This window comes from Acanthochromis polyacanthus, chromosome 11 (assembly GCF_021347895.1).
Source record: "Acanthochromis polyacanthus isolate Apoly-LR-REF ecotype Palm Island chromosome 11, KAUST_Apoly_ChrSc, whole genome shotgun sequence".
NCBI lineage: Eukaryota > Metazoa > Chordata > Actinopteri > Pomacentridae > Acanthochromis > Acanthochromis polyacanthus.
Genome location: NC_067123.1, coordinates 154178 through 178835, shown reverse-complemented (window position 1 = coordinate 178835; position 24658 = coordinate 154178). Strand labels below are relative to the sequence as shown.

Below are 24658 nucleotides of genomic sequence, written 5' to 3'. Positions count from 1 at the left end.
AATGACGTTAACTTGTGGGTTGGTTGAGGCTGACATGGCCGTTGGCTTTCAGTCTCAGCTCCCAGTAGAGGAGGAGCAGCTGATGCTTGGTAAGGATTTTGCCGTGGACAAAGTGTGGACCGGCTGGTAATCTGAATATATTAAAGCAGCCGACACCACGCCCTGCAGGGACTCCCTAGTGAAGTTTCTAGACTCTGATGGGGAGACTCCAGGTGATATTTTCCCAGCCTGTATCGTTACTTGAGCTGCCTCAGATGCTGCACAAGTCGTGGTTGAGCCACAGTGTTTGGAGTTGCTAGGAATGTTCCAGATAGACCAGCAAGCTGTTTTCCAGGACTGAGTTGGGGGGAGCACAGAAAGCAGATTCTATTTTGTCTCCATTGTTTGACAGAATTGTGTCAGCACCAACAGTGAGGAACAGCACTCAATGCTATTTCCTCCAGATGCATGTTAAACATACCAGATCTACTGAGTTTCATGCTCAGAGTCAGGGTGCTTTGGAACATTTCCTTTACCCAGTGATGTCATTTGGTTTCAGCATTCGATGAACTAGAAAGTTGCTGGTCTCTCCGGGTGTGCAGTGTGTTTGGAAGACATAGTGGTTTATTCATGCACTTGATGGGTGCATGTTAACTGTGTGTGTGTTCTGTTTGATAACTGCTCTGGCCACAGTAACTATCAACTTGACAAAATGTGAGTTTTCCACGTCCACTGTAACATATGTTGGGAAGATGGTGGGCCAAGACCAAGTCCATCCAGAGCCAAGATCTCAGCTGTGCAGCAGTTTCCCCAACCAGAAACCTAAAAGGAGCTGAGACGTCTTTTGGGAATAGCAGGTTATGTGAAAACTTTGCATCGTTAGTCTCCCTGCTGACAGACCTGTTAAAGGAGAGAGCTGAGTTTATCTGGACTCCACAATGTCAGGAGGCATTTCAAGGAGTAAAAGCTCTGTTGTTTTTAGCTCCAGTGTTATACAGCACACTTTGATCAGCCATTCAAACTACAGAGAGATGCCAACCAAGTGGATGGTGAGGTGTGATTGTTGTTGTTGTTGTTGTTGTTATTGTTGTTGTTTTTGTGGTAGAATGCCCTGAGCGTGGATTGTTCTATGAGTTTCTTCTCAAAGAAGATTAATAAACATGAACTAAACTAGTGAGTCAATGAAAAGGAGACGATGGTTCTGGTGTGGACTTTGCAGCACTTCAATGTTTCCAGTGATTGTGAAGTGTTGCCCCTGGTGGTTTTTACTGCCCATCATCACATAGTCAGTGTAAAACCCAAACCAGAGACTGATGCATTGGACTTTATTTCTCCAACCGTACAGTTAAGTTGTTGACCATATTAAGGTGTTGGGGAGGGTCATTAGACTGAACTGGTTCTACCTCTGTAGGCCTCCACTCAGGTTACTTTGGTCTAAACATCGTCTCTCTCTCTCTCCTCTAGGATCCACACCTCTTGTCTGTAGTTTGTTTCCTCATTTGTTTCTCACTGGTAACACTCACACACATGCCTCACTCATCCACCAACACTACTGACACTTGGATTCCTCACACCTCAAGCTCATCATTGTCCTGATATTCCTTCTGAAATGAAACATAGATGTGGCATCTTAGACTTGTTTCTCCTCTTTGTCACTGGTTGTGAGCTAGCTTGTGATAAGTGCTGTTGTGATCTTCAGATATCTCATAAATCAAAAAATTAACCAGTTTCACTGCTGATGAAAATTTAGACAACAGCTGCTTCAATAATGCAGACTGGTGGTGAATTGTAAACTGTGCAGCTGTTTCCACAGTAATTATTCATTTTGTCTGTCATATCTGTTGGATCTTTACAGGGTGAAAGATGACGACGCCTCAAGAAATCCTTCTGAGGACTTTGGAAGAGTTGGGAAAAGAGGAGTTTGACAAATTCAAATGGTACTTGAACCAGGAAGGAGTCTTAGAAGACTTCAAATCAATCCCAAAGTCTCGATTGGAGGAGGCAAACAGGGTCAACACTGTGGATCAAATGGTCCAGATCTATGGAACTACAAATGCCATTAAAGTCACTGAGAAGGTTTTAATGAAGATGAAGAAAACTGAACTGGTGAGGAAAATCTCAAAAACCATCAAAGAATGTACAGGTAAGTCAGGTGAAAGTTAAAAGTGAGATGTTACAGAGATACCAAGGAGAATACATAGATGTTAGAATTATCAATTAACATGATCCATTAATACAAAGTGTCCTTGTTAAACTGCAACCAACAAATCAAATTTGACAAAATCTGGGGACAACACAAAACACATTATCCACATGGAAATCATTGGTTTGAATCTGCCAATATTTTCTGACCTCATTCTTCGTGTCTCCACACACAGGAGACACTTTACTGATCAAAAACCAGTAGAAAACTAAACCACACAAAAACTGCCCCCTAAAATTTGAAACATAAAACATTAGATAACAATCTGCACATGAATGTAATTAAAGTCAAAATGAATTCAGGAACTGCAGAAAATAGCTCCGAGATTGATCCCAAACACATTTTGTCCATGTGGACAACCAAAGCAAACACACTGCAGTTGGTGTCTCCAGTCTCTTAGTTTAAGGCTTCATTCACACTAATGTGGACATTTTCCAAGAAGGATATCGTCACACTTCACATACTACACTTAAAAAATGACACAACCGTCATTTTGCACATCTGTACTCATGACAACGTAGAACCGATTGACTTGTATCAGTGGACTGGTTGGTAAAGGTGTGTCCATGTGTGAGTAAGAGACAGAGATGGTGGGAGACAGTGGAGTGGAATTAGTGATCTGCAGTACATTATACTTTCTATACTTCTAAATGTACACAAACACACATTTCTCAATACACACATACACAAAATGAGCTCCACAGCAGTTAATGGAAAGAAGCCTAATTAGCGTTGCTGCTAACCTGCTCCAGAGGAGGTCATGTTCAGAGTTTGGAATTTAATCGTCTGTTAGAAACATCTTCCTTTCACCAGTTCTTCTTCTGACAATTCTCTTTGAGTGAAACCGATTCTCAGCTGAAGTTTTATCTGAAAGCCACTTGATCTGAACATTAGTGATTACACTGAATGAAGCTATGCAGGTACAATATTTCACAGTGTATGTGTTGTGTTGCCATGGGAACCCACATGCTTTCACTTGCTGCTGCAGAAAATTCTGAAATAAGGATTTCATACTTGGTCCTAAGTGGCTGCCCAGTCTGTTCTACACTGCTGGTGCTGCAGTTAATAGAATAAAGATTACAAATTGATTAATCTATCGGTTTTTATTTCAGAAAATTTTCAGTAAGATTAATTTCACTTTGGTTTGGCCATAAACCAAAGTGAAATCCTTTATTATGGGATAGTGTAACAGAAATATTGAGTATCATGTCTAAATGAATGAAGTTTAAAGTTTAACAGCTCTAGTTTGCAGCTATAAGTTAAAAATAAGCAGCTGCATTGAGAATCACTGAGTAGGAAAATACATATAATAACTGACAGCATTAACAGTTTTCTGCCAGAATTACTCTCTGGATTCATAACTGTCGTTAAACTCTGATTTTAATATCTGTCAAACCCCAGTAAAACCGTTCATCTCTGCTTGGATTCAGTCTGTGTTTGCATCATCCTCTCTGATTTCATGACACAAAGGATGACTTTACCATAAAACCTCCCACCCAGTGAGGATCTGACAGTCCAATAAGAAAAATCTATAACACACCTCCCAGAATATGTTTTCATTCAGACATTTTTAAACAGGATCTTCTCATTTGTGTATTTTTTTTGTTTGTTTTTGATGCAGAGATTCTGTCCAGGTGTCAAGATAAGCTCAAGTCTAACCTAAAAAAGAGGTTCCAGTGTGTGTTTGAGGGCATCGCTAAAGCAGGACAGAAAACCCTTCTGAATGAGATCTACACAGAGCTGTACATCACAGAGGGAGGGACTGCAGAGGTCAGTGATGAACATGAGATCAGACAGATTGAAGCAGCATCCAGGAAACCAAACAGAGCAGAAACAACCATCAGACCAGAAGACATCTTTAAAGACCCATCTGGAAAAGACAAACCAATCAGAACGGTGATGACACAGGGAGTGGCTGGCATCGGGAAAACAGTGTTAACACAGAAGTTCGCTCTGGACTGGGCTGAAGGCAAAACCAACCAGGACATCCAGCTCATGTTTCCATTTATGTTCAGAGAACTGAATTTACTGACAAAGAGAAAATTCAGTTTGGTGGAGCTTCTTCATCACTGTTTCACTGAAACCAAAGCAGCAGGAATCTGCAGCTTTGAAGACTTCCAGGTTGTGTTGATCTTTGACGGTCTGGATGAGTGTCGTCTTCCTCTGGATTTTGACAACAATGAGATCCTGACTGATGTTACAGAGTCCACCTCAGTGGATGTGCTGCTGACAAACCTGATCAGGGGGAAGCTGCTTCCCTCTGCTCGCCTCTGGATAACCACACGACCTGCAGCAGCCAATCAGATCCCTGCTGACTGTGTGGACATGGTGACGGAGGTCAGAGGGTTCACCGACCCACAGAAGGAGGAGTACTTCAAGAAGAGATTCACAGATGAGGAGCAGGCCAGCAGTATCATCTCCCACATGAAGACATCACAAATCCTCCACATAATGTGCCACATCCCAGTGTTCTGCTGGATCACTGCTACAGTTCTGGAGAAGCTGCTGAGAACCAGAGAGAGAGGAGATCTGCCCAGAACCCTGACTGAGATGTTCATCCAACACCTGCTGGTTCAGACCAAAGTCAAGAAGATCAAGTATGATAGAGGAGCTGAGTCAGATCTAGACAGCAGGAGGATGATTGAGTCTCTGGGAAAACTGGCTTTTGAGCAGCTGCAGAAAGGAAAGCTGATCTTCTATGAGTCTGACCTGACAGAGTGTGGCATCGATATGGAAGCAGCCTCAGTGTACTCAGGAGTGTTCACACAGATCTTTAAAGAGGAGAGTGGACTGGACCAGGACAAGGTGTTCTGCTTCGTCCATCTGAGCGTTCAGGAGTTTCTGGCTGCAGTCTACATGTTCCACTGTTACACCAACAGGAACCAGAAGGTTCTGGAGGACTTCCTGGGAAAAGACTGGAAAGACAAGAACAGAGACACTCTGGATGTGTTCATGAACAGAGTCATGGAGAAATCCAGGACTTTCTTCAGGAACACATCCAGAGTGTCTCTGGATGTGTTCATGTACAGAGTCATGGAGAAATCCCTCAGCAGTAAAAATGGTCACCTGGACCTGTTTGTTCGCTTCCTTCATGGCCTCTGTCTGGAGTCCAACCAGAGACTGTTAGGAGGCCTGCTGGGTTGGACAGAGAACCATCCAGAAATGATCCAGAGAGTCATCAACAACCTGAAGAAGATGAACAGTGAAAAAATGTCTCCAGACAGAAGCATCAACATCTTCCACTGTCTGATGGAGATGAAGGATCTCTCAGTACATCAGCAGATCCAAGAGTTCCTGACGTCAGAGAACAGATCAGAGAAGGAACTCTCTGAGATCCACTGCTCAGCTCTGGCCTACATGCTGCAGATGTCAGAGGAGGTTCTGGATGAGTTGGACCTGAAGAAGTACAACACATCATGGGAGGGAAAACAGAGACTGATTCCAGCTGTGAGGAACTGCAGAAAGGCTGGGTGAGTCCAGATGTGATGAACATGATCAGTCAGTGTAGATCAGTAGTTCAGTTCTTCAGATGTTCTCCAGAACATTCTCATTATTCTCAGTGTTCCACTTGTTTATTTCAAACATCACATGTCAGCTGTGTTTAGTCTCAGATGTTCTTGAGATGTTTCAAACGCTGTGAAAATGTAGATTTTTCATTTGCTTGTGTTTAAAGTTGTTAAATTAATAACTGTTTTATGTTTCATTCTAATATTTGGTCATCTGACAGTTTTTTCTTTTGTGTTTCTTCCTTTGGCTGATGGAGCAAACATGCAGATCTACTGAAACACATGAAGAACTGTAGATGTTCTTGTCCAGGTTTTATCACAGCATCACTTTATCACAACCTGTTGGAGGTTCAGACAGTTTTCAGTGAACACACTCAAGTTATTTTTACATGAGGAGCTTCTGAAATCAGATTTTATTCACTCCTGTTCAGAGTTTAAATATGATCTGAATCATTTTCTAAAGTCTGGGACAACAGCTTGAATGGATCTGTAGTATTTTTCTTGAGTTGCTCTCAATTTATTCTTTTTGTATAAGTTTTTATTCATCTCAAAGATTGATAAGTTGTTTTGCAGCACTAGATAGTTCAACAGATAATTCCTCTAATTTAAACTGAGTATCTAAGTTTAGCTGAAGCAGCTGCTTTGGTCACACGACAACGATGAGATGATGTTGAGGCTGAAACAGTGGTTTGGTTTCTCAGATAGAGAATAATCCAGAGACCAGTGAAGTGATTCAGTCACTTGTCCCACAGTTTCTATCTAAAGCTTGTTAACGTGGACATGAGGCTCCATAAACTACTGATTATACAGAGACTGTCACTGCAAAGTGTGTTAAACTGAGTCATGGAGAATTTTATTGATCTGAACTCAGCTGTTTATTTTTTAACAAAATGTCTATTTTTTTTTATACAAAACAAACACAAACATAATGCGCAGAACAAAAACAAAACAAGAATAGCTCAGGTGGGACAAGACAATAACAAGTTCCAGATCAGACAGGAGTTTACATCGGCAGGCTAGGCCAGTTTAGGAAATCCTGATAGTATGGGAGAAGACAGTGTAGGTCCAATATATTTTAAGTATGGTTTCCAGACTTTATGGAAAGTGTCCACTGTTGAGTGCAACATACAGGTAATACATTCATTAGGGATACAGTCCATTTGGAGATTGTGCCACGATTTCTTTGTTGGGGTGGCGTCCTTGCTCCAAAAGAGCAGAATGTTCTTCCTTGCAGCAAAAGTCAGTAATTTGAAGAGTCTTTTATGCTTACTGTTGGTAATATGAACATCGAGGAGACCGAGTATGAGGCACATAAGGTCCAGCAGTAGTGACTTACCAAAAATAGTGGAGAGTTCATTTGTAATATCTAGCCAATACCGCTGTACTTTAGCATGACTAGAAACAGTGCACATAATCACCAGTCTCAGTATTACATTTCCAACACAATGAGGAGGAGTTAGAGTCTAGTTTGTTTTTTAGAACAGGTTTGATATGGACACGATGTAGAATTCAAAAATGAATAGATCTGGCCTGGTTACAAACAGATATATCCACAGCATGTGCCCATACCTCCCATCAGGCTGCACCGTCTATAGAGATGTCCAGGTCTCTCTCCCAAGCTTTCTTGGTGGGCTGGGCGGTTGGAGGTAGATTGGAAATAAGTGCCTTATAGAAAATAGTAATATGTTTCTTCCTAATCTAAGCTTCCTAATCACATCGGAATTATTCACAAATAAAAGGTTAAACAGCGGACATTTGGACTGAGAGGATTCTACATCAAGCCAAATGGAGGCTGGATCTTGTTTAAGCCAGTCAGCTATCACCCGTAGGTGAGCTGCAAGCTGATATAGTCTCACATTAGGAACATCTAAACCACCATCAGAAGCAGCCATTTGAAGTTTTGTCATCTTGAGTCTGGGTTTCCTTTTGCTGCAGATAAAAGCACTTAGCCAGCCTTCCAACACCTTAATAACCCTGTTTGATAAAAGAATAGGGATCATTTGCAGTGGGGAAAGCAATCTGGGTAGAATGTTCATTTGCAGTTGTTCAGCTGTTCATTTTAAAGAGGGAAGTCGTGTTCCAGAGTTCAGATTTTATATCTTTACTCATTTTCAGTTTCTCACAGACAGAATCTCAGGTTATCAGAGCAGAATGGTAGAAGTCAGACTGTTTCCAGAAATCTGATTCACTCAAAGCTCAGAGTTGTGTTTTAATGCTACAAACCCTGATAATGTGTTTGTGATGACTTTATGATGGAAATAATTCAGCTATGTTGGTTTGTTCTTTGTGTTTCTGCTGAACAAGTTTCTCAGAATCTCAACAAAGAACGTTGAGGACAAAAGTTGACTCAGTCGTCTGTCGTCACATCAGAATATTTCCTGATGTTCATATTAATGCTGTTCAGGTGTGATGTTGTCCAGTGATCAGTTTGATTTGTGTAGCGTTTGACAGCAGACTGTAAATGTTGAGTGATGGAGGTGAAGCTGACAGCAGCAGGTCCACAGCAGAGACATCATCATCTTTCTACTGGAACTGTTTATACAAAACCAACAAGCAGTAAAGTCTCAGTAAAACAGGACAGAAAATGTTCTTCTGATCCAGATGTTCTCCTGAGAACTTTGTGAAGTCAGATGTGGGATCAGATCACACTGACAGACTGTGGACAGTATGGAGGCCTGAACGTAACTCCATCTTCTGTCCTCCATCTGCAGATTCAACATTTACAGTGCATCCGGAAAGTATTCACAGCGCGTTACCTTTTCCACATTTTGTTATGTTACAGTCTTATACCAAATCGGATTCAATTCATTTTTTCCCTTAAAATTCTACACACAACACCCCATAATGACAACATGAAAAAAGTTTTTTTGAGATTCTTGAAAATTTATTAAAAATAAAAAACTAAGAGACCACATGTACATAAGTATTCACAGCCTTTGCTTAATACTTTGTTGATGCACCTTTGGCAGCAATTACAGCCTCAAGTCTTTTTGAATATGATGCCACAAGCTTGGCACACCTATCTTTGGGCAGTTTTGCCCATTCCTCTTTGCAACACCTCTCAAGCTCCATCAAGTTGGATGGGGAGCGCCGGTGCACAGCCATTTTCAGATCTCTCCAGAGATGCTCAATTGGATTCAAGTCCGGGCTCTGGCTGGGCCACTCAAGGACATTCACAGAGTTGTCCTGAAGCCACTTCTTTGCTATCTTGGCTGTGTGCTTAGGGTCGTTGTCCTGCTGAAAGATGAACCGCCGCCCCAGTTTGAGGTCAAGAGCGCTCTGGAGCAGGTTTTCATCCAGGATGTCTCTGTACATTGCTGCATTCATCTTCCCCTCTATCTTGACTAGTTTCCCAGTTCCTGCTGCTGAAAAACATCCCCACAGCATGATGCTACCGCCACCATGCTTCACTGTAGGGATGGTATTGGCCTGGTGATGAGCAGTGCCTGGTTTCCTCCAAACAAAACGCCTAGCATTCACACCAAAGAGTTCAATCTTTGTCTCATCAGACCAGAGAATTTTTTTGCTGATGGTCTGAGAGTCCTTCAGGTGCCTTTTGGCAAACTCCAGGCGGGCTGCCATGTGCCTTTTACTAAGAAGTGGCTTCCGTCTGGCCACTCTACCAAACAGGCCTGATTTGTGGATTGCTGCAGAGATGGTTGTCCTTCTGGAAGGTTCTCCTCTCTCCACAGAGGAACGCTGGAGCTCTGACAAAGTGACCATGGGGTTCTTAGTCACCTCTCTGACTAAGGCCCTTCTCCCCCGATTGCTCAGTTTAGATGGCCGGCCGGCTCTAGGAAGAGTCCTGGTGGTTCCAAATGTCTTCCATTTACGGATGATGGAGGCCACCGTGCTCATTGGGACCTTCAAAGCAGCAGAAATTTTTCTGTACCCTTCCCCAGACTTGTGCCTCGTCACAATCCTGTTTCGGAGGTCTACAGACAATTCCTTTGACTTCATGCTTGGTTTATGCTCTGACATGCACTGCCAACTGTGGAACCTTATATAGACAGGTGTGTGCCTTTCCAAATCATGTCCAATCAACTGAATTTGCCACAGGTGGACTCCAATTAAGCAGTAGAAGCGTCTCAAGGATGATCAGTGGAAACAGGATGCACATGAGCTCAATTTAGAGCTTCATGGCAAAGGCTGTGAATACTTATGTACATGTAATTTCTTTGTTTTTTATTTTTAATAAATTTGCAAGACTCTCAAAAAAACTTTTTTCATTTTGTCATTATGGGGTGTTATGTGTAGAATTTTAAGGGAAAAAATAATTGAATCCGATTTGGAATAAGGCTGTAACATAACAAAATGTGGAAAAAGTGAAACGCTGTGAATACTTTCTGGATGCACTGTACATTTTATGTGCAGTAGAAACCAGAAGTTTACATACACTGATGAAAAAACACCTAACTTTTTTTTTTCACTGTCTGACTTTAAATCAAACTAAACTTTTCCTGTTTCAGGTCACTGAGAAAAACCAAAATTATTTCTTTTCACTCAGTGCCAGAATAATGAGACAGAATTTTTTGGGGAGAATTTTTAATTACTTTCTTCAAAGTCAGATGTTTTTGTACACTAAGATTACTTATGCCTTTAAACTATATTGGAATGCCCAGATGATGATGTCATGGCTTTGAAAGCTTTTGATAGGTTCATAGACAACATTTTATTTCATTGGAGGCCACCTGTGGATGTATTTTAAGGCACACTTCAAACAAAATGCTTCCTTGTGTGTCATCATGGGAAAATCTAAAGGGTTCTGTGTCCCAGATATGAACATGTTTGGGTACATAATGTGTGTATCAACTCCAGAAGAAAAGCTGAAGACCTACGGAAGATACTGGATGAAGCTGGTAAGACAGTGTCATTATCCACAGTGAAATGAGTCCTATACCCACATGGGCTGAAAGGCTACTCCACGAGGAAGAAGTCATTACTACAAAAGCAACATAAAAAACTCATATTACAGTTTGCAAATGCACACAGGAACATAGACCTTAATTTTTGGAGACTTATCCTGTGGTCTGATGAAATTAAAACTGAACTGTTTGGCCATAATGACCATCGTTACATTGGAAGGAAAAAGGGAGAAGCCTGAGTACACCATCTCAGCTGTGAAGTACATCAGTGGCAGCATCATGTTGTTGGGGTGTTTTGCTGCAGGAGGGACTGGTGCACTTCACAAAATAGATGACATCATGAGAGAAGATTATTTTGTGGAAATATTGAAGCTACATCTCAAGACATCAGCCAGGAAGTTAAAGCTTGGGCACAAAGGAGTCTTCCAGATGGACAATGACCCTAAGCATTCTGTTAAATTAATTACAAAGTAGCTTATGGAGAACAAAGTCAATGTTCTGGAATGACCATCACAAAGTCCTGATCTCAGTTCTGTAGAAAATTTGTGGGCAGAGCTGAAAAGACGTGTGAACAAGGCTGACTAAAACCTGACTCAGTCACACCAGTAACTAAGTAAAATGATAAATTATTTTAAAAAAGTCAGATTTTATGTCAGACGGTGAGAAAACAAACGTTGTGTCTTTTTCTTCAGTGTGTGTAAACTTCTGGTTTCACCTGTATTTCTATAAAATGGTTACAGATTCGAGGAAGCGTCCAGGTGGGATCCGATCCTCCTGGGAGAGTGAGGCAGGGGAGTAAGGACAGAGCAGAGGCAGGCAGAGTCTGAGACCTCCTCCAGAGGTGAGAGTAGGTATTCATGGACAGACAGGAACGACCGGGCAGCACGGCCAGCAGAAACTACAGACACAAGAGAGCACAGGTCAGGTAAAGCATGAGAACTCCAGCAGACCTGTGTGTGAGCCAAAACACTAACAGCTGAAGCCACTATCTGGCAGGGTGTGGAGTGTGGAGCCGGTTTCTATTGTGGAGGATGAGGGACAGGTGTGCTGCCCGGAGTTCTGCTGATGAGGCTGACTGAAGATTGCAGAAAGCTGCTGGAGAGAGTGAGGGCAGGAGAACAGAGAGAGAGAAAGAACTAAGGAGTGTAGAAGAGGAAGAATAAGGGAGGAGGAATTCAGAATTCAGTTTCATGTCAAATACAGAGAAGATCAGCTGAACCACTGATGTGTCCAAATGTTCTGCTGTCAAATGCATGAAGGAAATATAAAATGTTTGCTTTCATGTTAATATGTTTTGTCATTTATGTGTCTTTACAGACTTTCTGACTGTAGACTCTCAGAGAGTCACTGTGAAATCGTGGCCTCAGCTCTGAAGTCCAACCCCTCCCATCTGATAGAACTGGACCTGAGTAGAAACAAAATCCAGGATTCAGGAGTGAAGCATCTTTCTGCTGGACTGCAGAGTCCAAACTGTAAACTAGAGACTCTCAGGTCAGTTCACTGTTTTCAATATATTCAGTTCAAATCCTGGTTTGTGGTTCATAAATTTTCAGTGGAAGATTTGAATGAGACAAATCTATGAAGCTGATTTCCACAGAAGAAGAAGGTGATGGAAAAAATGAAAGAATGAAGAGATTTGATGTTGATCCTGTAATGAGAGAGTGGACTGAGGTCAGCAGATGTTACTGATGTGTGGACATGAATAGGTGGATGAATGTTGTGCTGACATGTGGATGATGTGTGTAGAAGGCTGACATGATGATGATCCACAATAAGAGAAGGACAAAGTCACTCTGCTGCTTTTAGAGAAAAACTGATTGATGAGGACAAAGTAATGTTGATCTGCACATTCAGAACCTGAACACATCTGATGGATCATCAATGATTTTATCTGCATCTTTTATTCTTTATTCAGATTGGAGGGCTGCAGGTTGTCAAAGATCAGCTGTGATTCTCTGGGCTCAGCTCTGAAGTCCAACCCCTCCCATCTGGAACATCTGGTCCTGAGTTCCAACAAGCTGCAGGATTCAGGAGTGAAACATCTGAGTGGTTTTCTGGAGAGTCCAGACTGCATCCTGAAGACTCTGGAGTCAGTTCACTGTCTGTCTGTTACTGTTGTAGATCTGATGTGTTTAATGACAACTGAAGCTCATTTATGTTCAACAGAACTTCCATCCATGAAGCTGTAAATGTGCTGTGGTTCATATTTTCTGTTTTCTTTAGTGTGTTGAGACAAGAGACGAGTGTTTGTAGCAGAAAGTGTAGAAAATGTTCATTGTTAGTCGTTAAAGTAAATCATGATGAAACTCTGAATGATTTTTTCGTAGTTTCTCTGATGTTCGTGAAGTGCAGGCGGAGAAGAATCATCCGTTGACACTGACTTGATTAATAATAAGTTTATTATAAGAACGAACAGCATCAATCAGACAGAGAGACTGTCTGGGAGGATCCGGCCAAATTAATCTCCCCGAATAGCAACTGGAGGTCACTTTTATATGTTTTAAACAAGTGGAACCATGCCACAACATGTGATTCATATTAGAAGACTAAAAAACAAGAGCCTCATTGATAAACCCTGTTGCGGAATGCACAGGATAATTTCCTAGACACAGGAACTCCTTTCTAAGACAACATTGAGTTCTTTCAGCAAGAAGATTGTCACGGTTCGGGCAGGAGAACCCAGGCAGAGAGCACAGCACTGCGGCTAAACAGGTTTCACAACAGGCTTTATATGGAGGGGTTAGTGGAGGAGTCGGAGGCAGATCCGGGAGGGAGATGTGAGGGAATGTCCTGGGGTGAAGCAGCAGAGCCGGAGGTCTGCGGCGGGAAGCCAGGCATGGATGGTCCGGAGCGGCGAGACGACAGGAGCCCAGCAGGAGGAAACGTCGGAACCGGAAAGCCAAGGACAGCGGATCCGGGGTGGTGAGGCGGCCGGAGGGTTCGGAGGTCCAGGAAGGCGGCAGGAAGGTCCAGAAGTCCAGCAAGGCAGCAGGAAGGTCCAGAGGTCCAGGAAGGTGGCAGCAAGGTCCAGGGGTCCAGGGAGGAAAAGCCAGGAAGGAGTCCAAAGGGGAACACGAGAGCGAAGGCAGGAAGGGAAGGGGGTCCGGGGAGCTGGGTCGATCTCTGAGGAAAAAACAGGTAAACGTTAGTGCTAATTTTTGAACTCTTAACAGAGTTCAAGGTGCGAGAGCGAAACTGACAGCGTCGTCGAGTTTACAATCTGGCGATGGTTGACTGCAGGAACCAGTCTCTTTATTGCGCGGGGTGTAATCACAGGAATGGCCCGCAGCTGCCCGGAATCTGTGGAAAGACTGATTACCAAGTGGAGCCACCCATGAGACTGAACTCCACCTGGCACAGCGGAGCCGAGAGAGGGAGAGAGAGAGGGAGAGAGATAAGGAAAAAGGGAGCTGGAAGTCAGGCTGGACAGGGGCAGGAGGAGGCCCTGACAAAGATACACTCCATTCTAACATACAGCACATGTCTCAGGTTAATAAACAGCACACGTCTAACAACACATCAAGCATCACATCTCAGGACAGATACTACAATTTCAAGCAGGAACTTTGTCTCCTCAACTCACATCTTTTATTCTTTATTCAGATTGAGGAACTGCAGGTTGTCAGAGATCGGCTGTGATTCTCTGGTCTCAGCTCTGAAGTCCAACCCCTCCCATCTGGAACATCTGGACCTGAGCCGGAACAACCTGAAGGATTCAGGAGTGAAACATCTGAGTGGTTTTCTGGAGAGTCCAGACTGCATCCTGAAGGATCTGAGGTCAGACATCATGTTTTATTTGTGTGCTGAGATGAATGCGATGTAAAGTTGTGGTGACACTAAACTGCAGTCATCAGGCTGATATTCTCTATCTTCTACTCTTCAATTCAAACTGACAGCAGCAACTAACAGTTGTTTTGTATTATTGATGGAGCTGTCAGTTATTTCAGTAGTTTAGTTCATCAAATGTTAAAAACTGAAAAATGTTGATCCCAGTTTGTCAGAGTTGAAGGTGACGTCTTCAAATGTCTGGTTTTGTTCCAGCAACATTTTAAAACCACAGATATTCAGTTTAACCCTTTAAGCTTCAGTCAATTCCAGCTGTTTTCAGTACAAAAAATCGCTAATATTCTATTTTTAAATAAAAAAAAATACGAAAAATACGGGGAATATTGGACGCACATCACGAGGTGCATTTCCTTGAAAATGACAGATTCGGGGATTTTATACGACTTCAGGACATGTTTTGGACAAAATAGTTTACTGGCTTGTGTCGTCTGGATGTAAAAGGTTGGATTATGGCCGTTTTTTGTGGAATCTTTTTTTTTGTGTGTAGTAATGAACCCGGAAATGTGAGTCGCGCTGTGTGCGTTGAAGCCGTGTATAGAGAACGGATGGATGAATATTTGTTTTTGTCGGACAAATGTGTTTTTCTCACCCGCTGTAGTAATCGCATCTGAAAGTGGTTTATACCGGCGGATTCATGAGAATCTAAGCTTTCCATCGGCGTATAGTGTTTGTATAATCGTGGTTGCAGCCGTCAGACATTCTTGAAATTCCTATGCAAATTAGTAGGTGTACCGCCGGCGGTACACCTACGACGCACTGAAGCGTAAAGGGTTAATGTGACAGAAAACATAAAGTGTTGACAGTGAACAAAGTAGAACCAGTTTGATGTTTTACTGGATAAATAACAGAAACCATGAAGGAAATGTTTCTGATGTTTTGTTCATGGACTCAGCCAACAGTTGACTGATAGTTTCAGCTGTAATTGAAGCTGTTTTTCATCCTGAGAGACAGAAACTAATATTCAACATCTGCTGGTTGAACTCTTGGATGAAGCCGTGTGATGTTTTAGAAAGTGAAATGTTCAAATCCAAGAGACCTCCATTGACAGAAAAATTATGACAGTTGATGAACAGTTGAAGTCATTTATCAGGAACAATGGAACATTTTCTGCTTCAGTTTCTGCTGATTTTCTTTTTTCCATGAAAGAAAGGGGCAGCATGGCTCAGTGGGTAGAGTGGCTGTCTTGTAATCGGAGGGTTGCCGGTTTGATCCTGGCCTGGAGAGCTCATGTTGAAGTGTCTCTGAGCAAGACACCAAACCCCTAATTGCTCCTGATGGGTCGTGGTTAGCGCCTTGCATGGCAGCTTCCACCGTCAGTGTGTGAATGTGATGTATAATGTAAAGCGCTTTGGGTATCGCTTCAGGTAAAGTGCTTTATAAATTCAGACCATTTACCATTTTCTCTGGTTTGAGTCATTCGAAGTGAAGATGTTTGTGTTTGAGAAAACAGTTTGAAGACGTCACCTGGTCCTCTGAAAACTGTGATGGACACTTTCCACTATCAATGACAGATGGATCAATAATGAAATCATGTGAATGTAGAGTCCTGATTGAAACATCTCCATGGTTCCAGAACATGAAGATATTTTCGAGTCTGGAGCCTCATTTTGTCCACGTTTCCTTCTTGTGTGTTTGTGTGACTCTGAGCAGAAAGTGAAATAAATGTCAGAGTTTTTTTCTTTGTGTTTGTTGCTCAGCATGAGTTTGTGTGAATGGAGCCACTGGTGGAGCTGCAGAGTTTCAGAGCTGAAGTCACTCCGTCTTTATTGAAGCAGCAGCGTGTTGTCATTAATATTAATGAGAGCTCTTCTTCACTGCTTCTGTTGGACTGTTTGAAGCTGCATCCTGTTGGCTTCAGCTGTTTGGAGTTTCCATTTTCTGAACTTGGACATTCTGAAGCTTCTTCATCTCTGAACTCATGATGAAACTCTGAATGATTTCAAGCAGGAACTTTGTCTCCTCAACTCACATCTTTTATTCTTTATTCAGATTGATGAGCTGCAGGTTGTCAGAGATCAGCTGTGATTCTCTGGTCTCAGCTCTGAAGTCCAACCCCTCCCATCTGGAACATCTGAACCTGAGTGACAACAACCTGCAGGATTCAGGAGTGAAACATCTGAGTGGTTTTCTGGAGAGTCCAGACTGCATCCTGAAGACTCTGGAGTCAGTTCACTGTCTGTCTGTTACTGTTGTAGATCTGATGTGTTTAATGACAACTGAAGCTCATTTATGTTCAACAGAACTTCCATCCATGAAGCTGTAAATGTGCTGTGGTTCATATTTTCTGTTTTCTTTAATGTGTTGAGACAAGAGACGAGTGTTTGTAACAGAAAGTGTAGAAAATGTTCAGTGTTAGTTGTTAAAGTAAATGAATGTTTGTAATTTGAGCTGAAGAGTCACATCTGGATCCAGAAGATCTTCTGAACTCAGATCAGTTTAAAATGACAAAATTTAGTGAGTGAAGTAGAAATATTTATTTGGAGTTTTGTTTGACTGATCCTGATCCTGTTGATGATGCAGCATGTTATTGATGTGTGGATATGAATAGGTGGATGAATGTTGTGCTGACATGTGGATGATGTGTGTAGAAGGCTGACATGATGATGATCCACAATAAGAGAAGGACAAAGTCACTCTGCTGGTTTTAGAGAAAAGCTGATTGATGAGGACAAAGTAATGTTGATCTGCACATTCAGAACCTGAACACATCTGATGGATCATCAATGATTTTATCTACATCTTTTATTCTTTATTCAGATTGAAGCTCTGCAGTTTGTCAAACATCAGCTGTGATTCTCTGGTCTCAGCTCTGAAGTCCAACCCCTCCCATCTGGAACATCTGAACCTGAGAGGAAACTACCTGCAGGATTCATCAGTGAAACATCTGTTAGATCTTAAGGAGAGTCCAGACTGCATCCTGAAGACTCTGAGGTCAGTAGAAGGTTCCATCAGTCTCTGCTGCTTCCAGCAGTTTTCTACTAAACACAGTCAGTGTCAAAGCAAAGATCCAGTGTCTCCTGTAAACCTGCAGCTTCTCAGTGAAGCTGTGAGAGCAGAATGGAGACAGAAACACAGAGACAGCAGTCAGCCAATCAGAGGAGCCACAAGCTTGTTGTCATGGTGTGTTTGAGTGGATGTGAAGCCGACTGTTGTTGTTGTGTTGATGTGTTGAGGAAATAAAGCTAATTCCAGCTGTCAGCCTTCCAAATGTGCAGAGACAGTGGTCCTCCTTCATCAGAGTGTCCATCAGATCTGATCTCACTGTTTGTTGTCTCATTTCAACAGTGATCAGCTGATCAGTCTGATGTTTGTCACAGCTCTGAGATCAGTGAGACTGAAGCCTGTAAACCAGCAGCTCTTATTTCACAGCAGCATCATCACATGTAGGAACCATGAGGTGTTTCTACAGAGCAGAAGCTCTGCTCAGGTCCAGCAGTCACATCTGGATCAGTGTCCTTTCCAGTTCCTTAATACCAAGTATGCAAGTCTGTACTTGATGAGAACTTATCTTGGTTCATGTTCAAACATGAGCGTACTTGATGACGTCACCACCTCGTCTCATCTGAACGATTATCTTTACCGTGAAAAACAACAAAATGGAATCAGACATAAAAACACAGCCCTATATGTTCATGTTTTAATACAACAGTTTATACAACAGTTAATGGATGCATGCATTCAGGTTTGTCAGATTGTTATAAATCTTCAATTCATCTTTAGAGGCATTGATTTATTGACAACTGAACTGAACCGTCTTATTCTCAGTTCTATCAATGGATCATAAAAACTTTTCTGAAACTGATCACTGAAAAATATGAAACCTTCACCAGGACTCCTCATGATGCAGAACTGTTTTATAGGAGCACATGTTTTATCTGAATACAGCTCATAAACAGGGATGGATGGTTTACAGTTTATTATTAACACTAAAATACATGAATCTACATCCAGAGCTGATGTTTGTCCTCCAACATCCAGAAGTTTATAGTCTGACAGATACACAAACATCACTACACTTTAATGTGATCACCAGGACTTCTGGATGCTGAACATCATCACTGATTAATGAGAGAAGATTTCATGTCAGCTGCTTTATTCAAAACCTGAACACAGGTGAACTCCTACAGGTGAGCTCCTACAGGTGAGCTCCTACAGGTGAGCTCCTACAGGTGAGCTCCTACAGGTGAGCTCCTACAGGTGAGCTCTTCTTCTGCCTGTCAGGTAATAAAACAGAAACATTTTCAAACATCAGCAGCATCTGATCAAACAGGTCTGACTAAAAGAAGATTAAATTCTGGCTTTCATGATTCAATTCATTTTTTGAACACAGTTAAAATATTTAAGTGCAAAATGCTGAAATACATTGAATCATTTTCTATCCTTCAGTTCCATGAACAGCATCCTGCTGGTCCAGATGCTGAAGATGGAGCTGCTGATGTTCTGTCTGTGGAGTCTCCCAGCAGTCAGTGAGGATCTGGGTTTCTTCAGATGTCCTCTAATAAAATACAGCTGAAATATTATTTTAATGCACAGTAACAGTCATAAGAGTAGAACAAAGTTGTACTACAGGTAATGAAGACAGACAAGAATTCAGAAGTACAAAGTCGGTGATGGTGTCCAACATTGAATAACAATAGAAAGTTATGAACCTTAACTTTGACCTCATTCAAACCAATTTTCCTGTGAACAATAAAAAAATACACTGAGACCAAAATGTGATTGTTAGAGACCCATAAAACTACTAATATCCTGTTTAACCGCTATAGAAGCGTCAGAGCAGCAGATTGTAAAGTCTGGTCCAGATAAGGAGCTCTGCAGTGAGGCTGACCGTCCATCATAGCTGTCTAACCTGGACGCTCACATCTCTGAAATCATTGGAGAAAATTTTTAATCAAGGCTTAATTTTGATAAAATGACCACATATTTGACATTTATAAGACTACTTTCTCTCCTGAAATAATCTTCAAGCCACATTTTGTGTCACAATAACTTTATTATTCCCAACAATACTTGTGTTTCCTCTGAAAGTTTCCTCCTCGGTCTTTGCTGCTGGTCTAAATGCATTGTGGGTTATTTGGCTCCAAGTCCACACTAGTCTGGTCTGATGATCCTCCATAATGTGGGCGGAGCCAGAACACATCCGGGTGTTTCATCTGTTCTTGGTCAGATACGTACGTTGAACTGGAACTGTAATAGAAATTTCAGCCAACCCCTTTATTCTGCTGCTTTACTGTTACTGACGGCTGAGTTGGATTTTTGTCTTGACACATGCAGATAAAGATGAGTAGAAGTGGATCCAGTTCATCCCAATGACCATTTATTGCTTGAACGAATATACAGATAAGATGAAAATAAAATAACAAAGCTTTAAACTTCAGAGTCTTTTTAGAAGGCCTCGTTCCTTCTTGCAGCCACACGGTCAAAAAACCTTTTCCTTCCTCAGCCTCATCCAGATGTTGTGACAGCTGGTCTTGGGTTCCACCTACAGCTTCCTCAAGGACACACCTACACACTCTCTCTCTCCCATTCATATCCACGTACTAACAAAAAGAAAGAACGAGTGAAAATCAACATAAATTTCAGTTTGGATCCTACAGGAACAGTACTTGGTCTCTGACTGATGACGTTTCACAAGTACACGAGAACTCAAGTATGGACAAGTACACATACTGAGAAATGGAGGTTGTGTCTGATTCCATCCAGATGTGCTGACTGACAGCCTCCATGTTGGTTTGTCAGCTGAAACTTGAGGACCAGATGAGATGTTGCTGCTCTTTATCCTGATGAGCTGCTGATCAAACTCATTGATCTCCTCTTTTCTTTCTTCTTCTCTCTGCAGATGGGGGTGGTTCTGATCAGGACGGTGTTTGTGGTGAGAGGATGAAGTGTGTCCTGATGATCCAGAGGTTGAAGTAGCAGCAGCTGGTGTGTAGAGACTCTGACTGGCCCATGTTACTGGGAGGTGGACTGGGAACCAGTGTAAAGTGTGTTGTTATCACTGTGTAGTTTAGTGTTGCAGCTCCACACTGTGAATGATGGAGAACTGTAGTTAATGTTGACATGAAACGTTGGAGGTTGATGTCAGGTTGCAGAGTGTGCAGGAAGTTTCAGGATGTTTGTGTCAGTGCAGGATTATATTTCAGTTGACTTTCTATTTCCAGCTGCAGTCAAAGTTGTTGAGCTTCTCTACCTGCAACACATTGAGCTGATGAGAACAAAGTGTCCTGGAAACATGTCAGCTGAAGCCTTGGAGCCCAGAGAGACTTTAATGAAGCACATTTTACTGGGTTTTGATCACATCATGTTGAGGAGACAAACAGCTCTGAAGATGAATCCAGTTTAGTCCTCAAAGGTCCAGAAGCAGCTTGTTGAGCTCAGAGTTCATATTTATTGTCAACATCCTTTGACCTTTCTGAGCTCCAGTAAATGTTTCTTCTAGTTTCTCTCTTCTTCACCTTCACTCGGTTCCTCGTGTTCAGAAGCTTCCAGATCACTGATATTCTTTGTTTTCTGAGCTGCTGCTTTCTTTAAATCCCTCCAAAGATTTTAACTGGGATTAAATCCAGGACTGAGACGAATCCTTCCAGGACTTTCCAGGAAGGATTTCTGAAGCAGGCTTTGGTGGACGTTTGCTTTGGATGCTGGTCCTGCTGAAAGTCCAGTGAGCTTCAGTTTCCTCAGATTGTTCTTGTAACTGTCCTGGTGTTTGAGAGAATCCATGCTGCTGCTCACACGCTCCAGTTTAGCAGCTTCAAAGCCACCAACAGGACTGTTGATGCTGTTCTTCTGGTCCTTCTGCCTCCAGACGTTCTGCCCAAACAGTCCACTTTAGTCTCATCAGTCCATCAGAGTCCCAGAACTTTTTTTTCTTTAAATATGTCCTTTTTATATTCTTAATTTTGAAACAGTGTAAAAATCAGAAGAGTGCCTCATTCAGAAGAATGATGGGTTGATTATTTTTTGGGAAAATGTCTTTTTTATACATTTTTATAAGTTGGTTGTTTCTTTAAATATGTCCTTTTTATATTCTTTGATGTTGAACAATGAATACTGGTCTGATATGATTCAGGAGGAGAGGAGTGATTGATTGTGTTTTTCAAATGCATATTCCTGAACCTTTGTTTTAGAAGTGACCACTAGAGGGCAGCACCTCACTGGGAGCAGTGAGGGCCTTGGTTACCAGAGGGGTCAGTTGGTTAAGGTTTACTATTACTATATAAATGAGAATGCTTTCAAGGTTTTGATTACTGTGAAATGTAGATGTTTACAGAAGAGTTTGATCACCCTGGAAGATAGGGGATAACTAAACTAGTCAGTAATCTGGAGCTAAGATAGGTTAGTATTAAATAATGCCCGTAGAGGTTCATTAGCTCTGTATATATTTTGGGGGAATTTCTTGTAAGTCTGTGCTCATTGTGCAGAAATGTACAGTGTGGGTGGCAGAGAATCTTAGACACTGACACCAGATTCTCCCATTTCCCGACCGGAGGCCTGTGCTGAGCGGCGGATGGAACAAATACATTAACAGAAAGTTGAGACTGGGTGAAAGGGCTCAACAGAGAAAGCTGGGGGGTTTGGTTCCTCCGGAGCCTGCAGGGGCCATGAGGTCGGTGCATGGGGGAGTGCACAAGTGAGGAGGGGGGAGGATGTTTGCTGTAAATCGCATATGTAAATTAAAGTGTGCCGTCAACACGTATGTAAACAGAATATGATGTCACCACATATGCAGAGTCAAGAGAGTTGTGATGTATAAAATGCACCTGTTGGAAGGAATTTGTGGGAGTTGTTGCGGGGTAGTCACCTGATGCAACCCAGACATCAGTCTGAGCAGAAGGGGGGATTACCACGTAACTTTGGACGGGTGGATTAACTTGATCTGCAAAGAATAACTGTTCTGATGGAATTATGGATTAAAGGAACGACTCTTTCTGCATTGTTGGAGGATTACAGAACTGTGATCTGGAAACAGCACTGACTGATGGAACATTACTGGACTCCATTATTTCAAAGGAATAACACCAGAGTGGATTACAACAAAGTTTATTGGCCCAACAACAAAATTGGATCAAAAAAAAAAAAATTGGAGCAGCAGCACATTTTCAGTTTACCAGTTTTACTGTCTGTTGGTTTGTTTTAATCAGTTTTCAGTTCAGTAATTGGGATCTTCAGCTGATCAGACCAACAGACACTGAAGGACTCCAACAGCTGTTCACTAAGTAAACGTTTATTTATTTATTGGTGCCAGTTTTAAGGCTTTAAATGCAGCTTTAGAGTCAAATATAATGTGTGCAGTGAAGCCCAGAAGTTGGTGCAGTTTATTTGTGTGTGTTGACCAGAGAAGAGACTCAGCATCCAGTAAATACTGAAGTGTGTTGTGTTCCTGTAATGTTGGACATGAAGGTAATAAAACTGGTTCACGTTAATGGAACGTTTAGGGAACTTCAAAGTGATTAAAACGGGAACGTTGAGGTTCTACGTTGTCAGTAATCAGCTTTAACTTGAGACTCAAACAGACTCTGATAGTTCTGAAGTGACATCAGTTGCATGAGTTTGTTGAAAATGGTCTCATTTGTTGTTGTGATGTTTGCTGCTGCCTCATTTTAAAAGCTGATGATCCGTGTTGAAGACCAGTTTAGTTCTAGTATCAGAAGTAAAGAAGGAGAATAGAAGTGTAGTGCTGCTGCCTCTAAAGATGAAGGAAGAAGAAAATAACTGAGTCTTTCAAACACATCAACATTTGTACATTCTTTACATGGGACATTTTACATTTTATTTTTTACAATTGTTTATTTTTATTTACTGCATATTTTTGCTCATTTCTCTGTTTTTATGGTGGTGGAAACTGGACTCTTTCTGCTGTAGCGACCGCTTTTCCCCTCAGTGATAAATCAAGCATTTCTATTCTGTTCTATTTATGCCTGGAACTTTATTTTCCAGCCATGAAATAATAAAATAATCACAGATAATGGAAATATAAACAGCAGAGAAAACCTCTGAGAAGGATTTCTTGAAAAGGCTGTGAGGGAAAAGCAGCTTTTGACCCTGAAACATCAGGATGGACTCTGTAACATCTGCATCTGACAGCATCAAGTCAACCACAGAGAAAAGACTAAAGACATTTCTGATTTTTTTTTTCTAGTTTTTCACTTTCAGGGCTTCAGTTCCTTAAACTGCATTAAACAGCTGAACTCCTCCTCAGTGCTTCCATGGACCGTTTGTTGGTCGTTGCTGTTCTACTGACTCTGACTTTTGCTCTGTTTTTATCAGCAAACATCTTTAAAAGTATTTTTCTCTTCCATCCAGTTGATGAAGCTCTTCAGCATCATTTCTCTTCCAGCAGGTCTGGACAGACGACATGATGATCACAAACACTTTTTATCATTTTATCAAAGTGCTACATTTAAGATATAAAACGGATAAAACCAAAACAATCATGTAATAAAAACAGAGCAATCAGATAAAATAACAATAAAAATAGAAACATTCAGAGGCATGTTTAATTAAAAGCTTTTGTGATGGTTAATGTTGTAAATAAGTTTGATTGGTTTTTCTACTAGTTCACAGTGCCCTCTAGTGGCGAGAGTTAAGATGAAGCTCAGTATGTAACTGTCATGGCCGAAGTGCAGCTATTGAAGAGCTGAAATGGAACAAATGTCTGTTTTCTTTCCTTGACGATGTGCTGGACCGAGGAGGAGGAAAAGTGAAAGAGATCAGGAGCAGGGCCGGACTGGGAAAGAAATTCAGGCCGGGAGATTTCAATCAGTCAGGCCACTTCCGCCACCGCAAGGGTTGTGTCACGTGGGATAATGCACCAAAATTTTGTTTTTTTTCCTTCCAAAAATAAGCCTTTTACAGTTATGTTAGAGTAATTACAACACTACTAAACAGACAGTAAGTCTATTAAACACAACCATAACGACAGCTCCATACAGTCCAGTACTTTTCTCTTCTGTAATCTCTTCACTCCCCTCACCAATTTTTCCAATGTTTTCCTTTTCCTATTATTTATATAACATGTGGAATTAAAAAATATATATTATTTTGACAGCAAATCGTTTAGATGTCAGCTGGTCATAGCTAATACACACGTGGACAAAATTGTTGGTACCCCTCAGTTAAAGAAGGAAAAACCCACAATTCTCACTGAAATCACTTGAAACTCACAAAAGTAACAATAAATAAAAATTTATTGAAAATTAAATAATCAAAATCAGCCATCACTTTTGAATTGTTGATTAACATAATTATTTAAAAAAAAC

General features: G+C 41.5%; 1 protein-coding gene across 1 annotated transcript; it reads left to right on the top strand.

The window, feature by feature from the left end:
* The first annotated feature begins 1724 nt into the window (after positions 1–1724).
* LOC127536284 (NACHT, LRR and PYD domains-containing protein 3-like) lies at positions 1725–23610 on the top strand. Its single transcript, XM_051956212.1, has 8 exons — positions 1725–2122; positions 3804–5652; positions 11871–12044; positions 12469–12642; positions 14157–14330; positions 16389–16562; positions 17157–17330; positions 20239–23610. The coding sequence occupies exons 1-8, from the start codon at positions 1843–1845 to the stop codon at positions 20252–20254; spliced, it is 3015 nt and encodes a 1004-aa protein (XP_051812172.1). The 5' UTR covers positions 1725–1842; the 3' UTR covers positions 20255–23610.
* The last annotated feature ends 1048 nt before the right edge of the window (positions 23611–24658 follow it).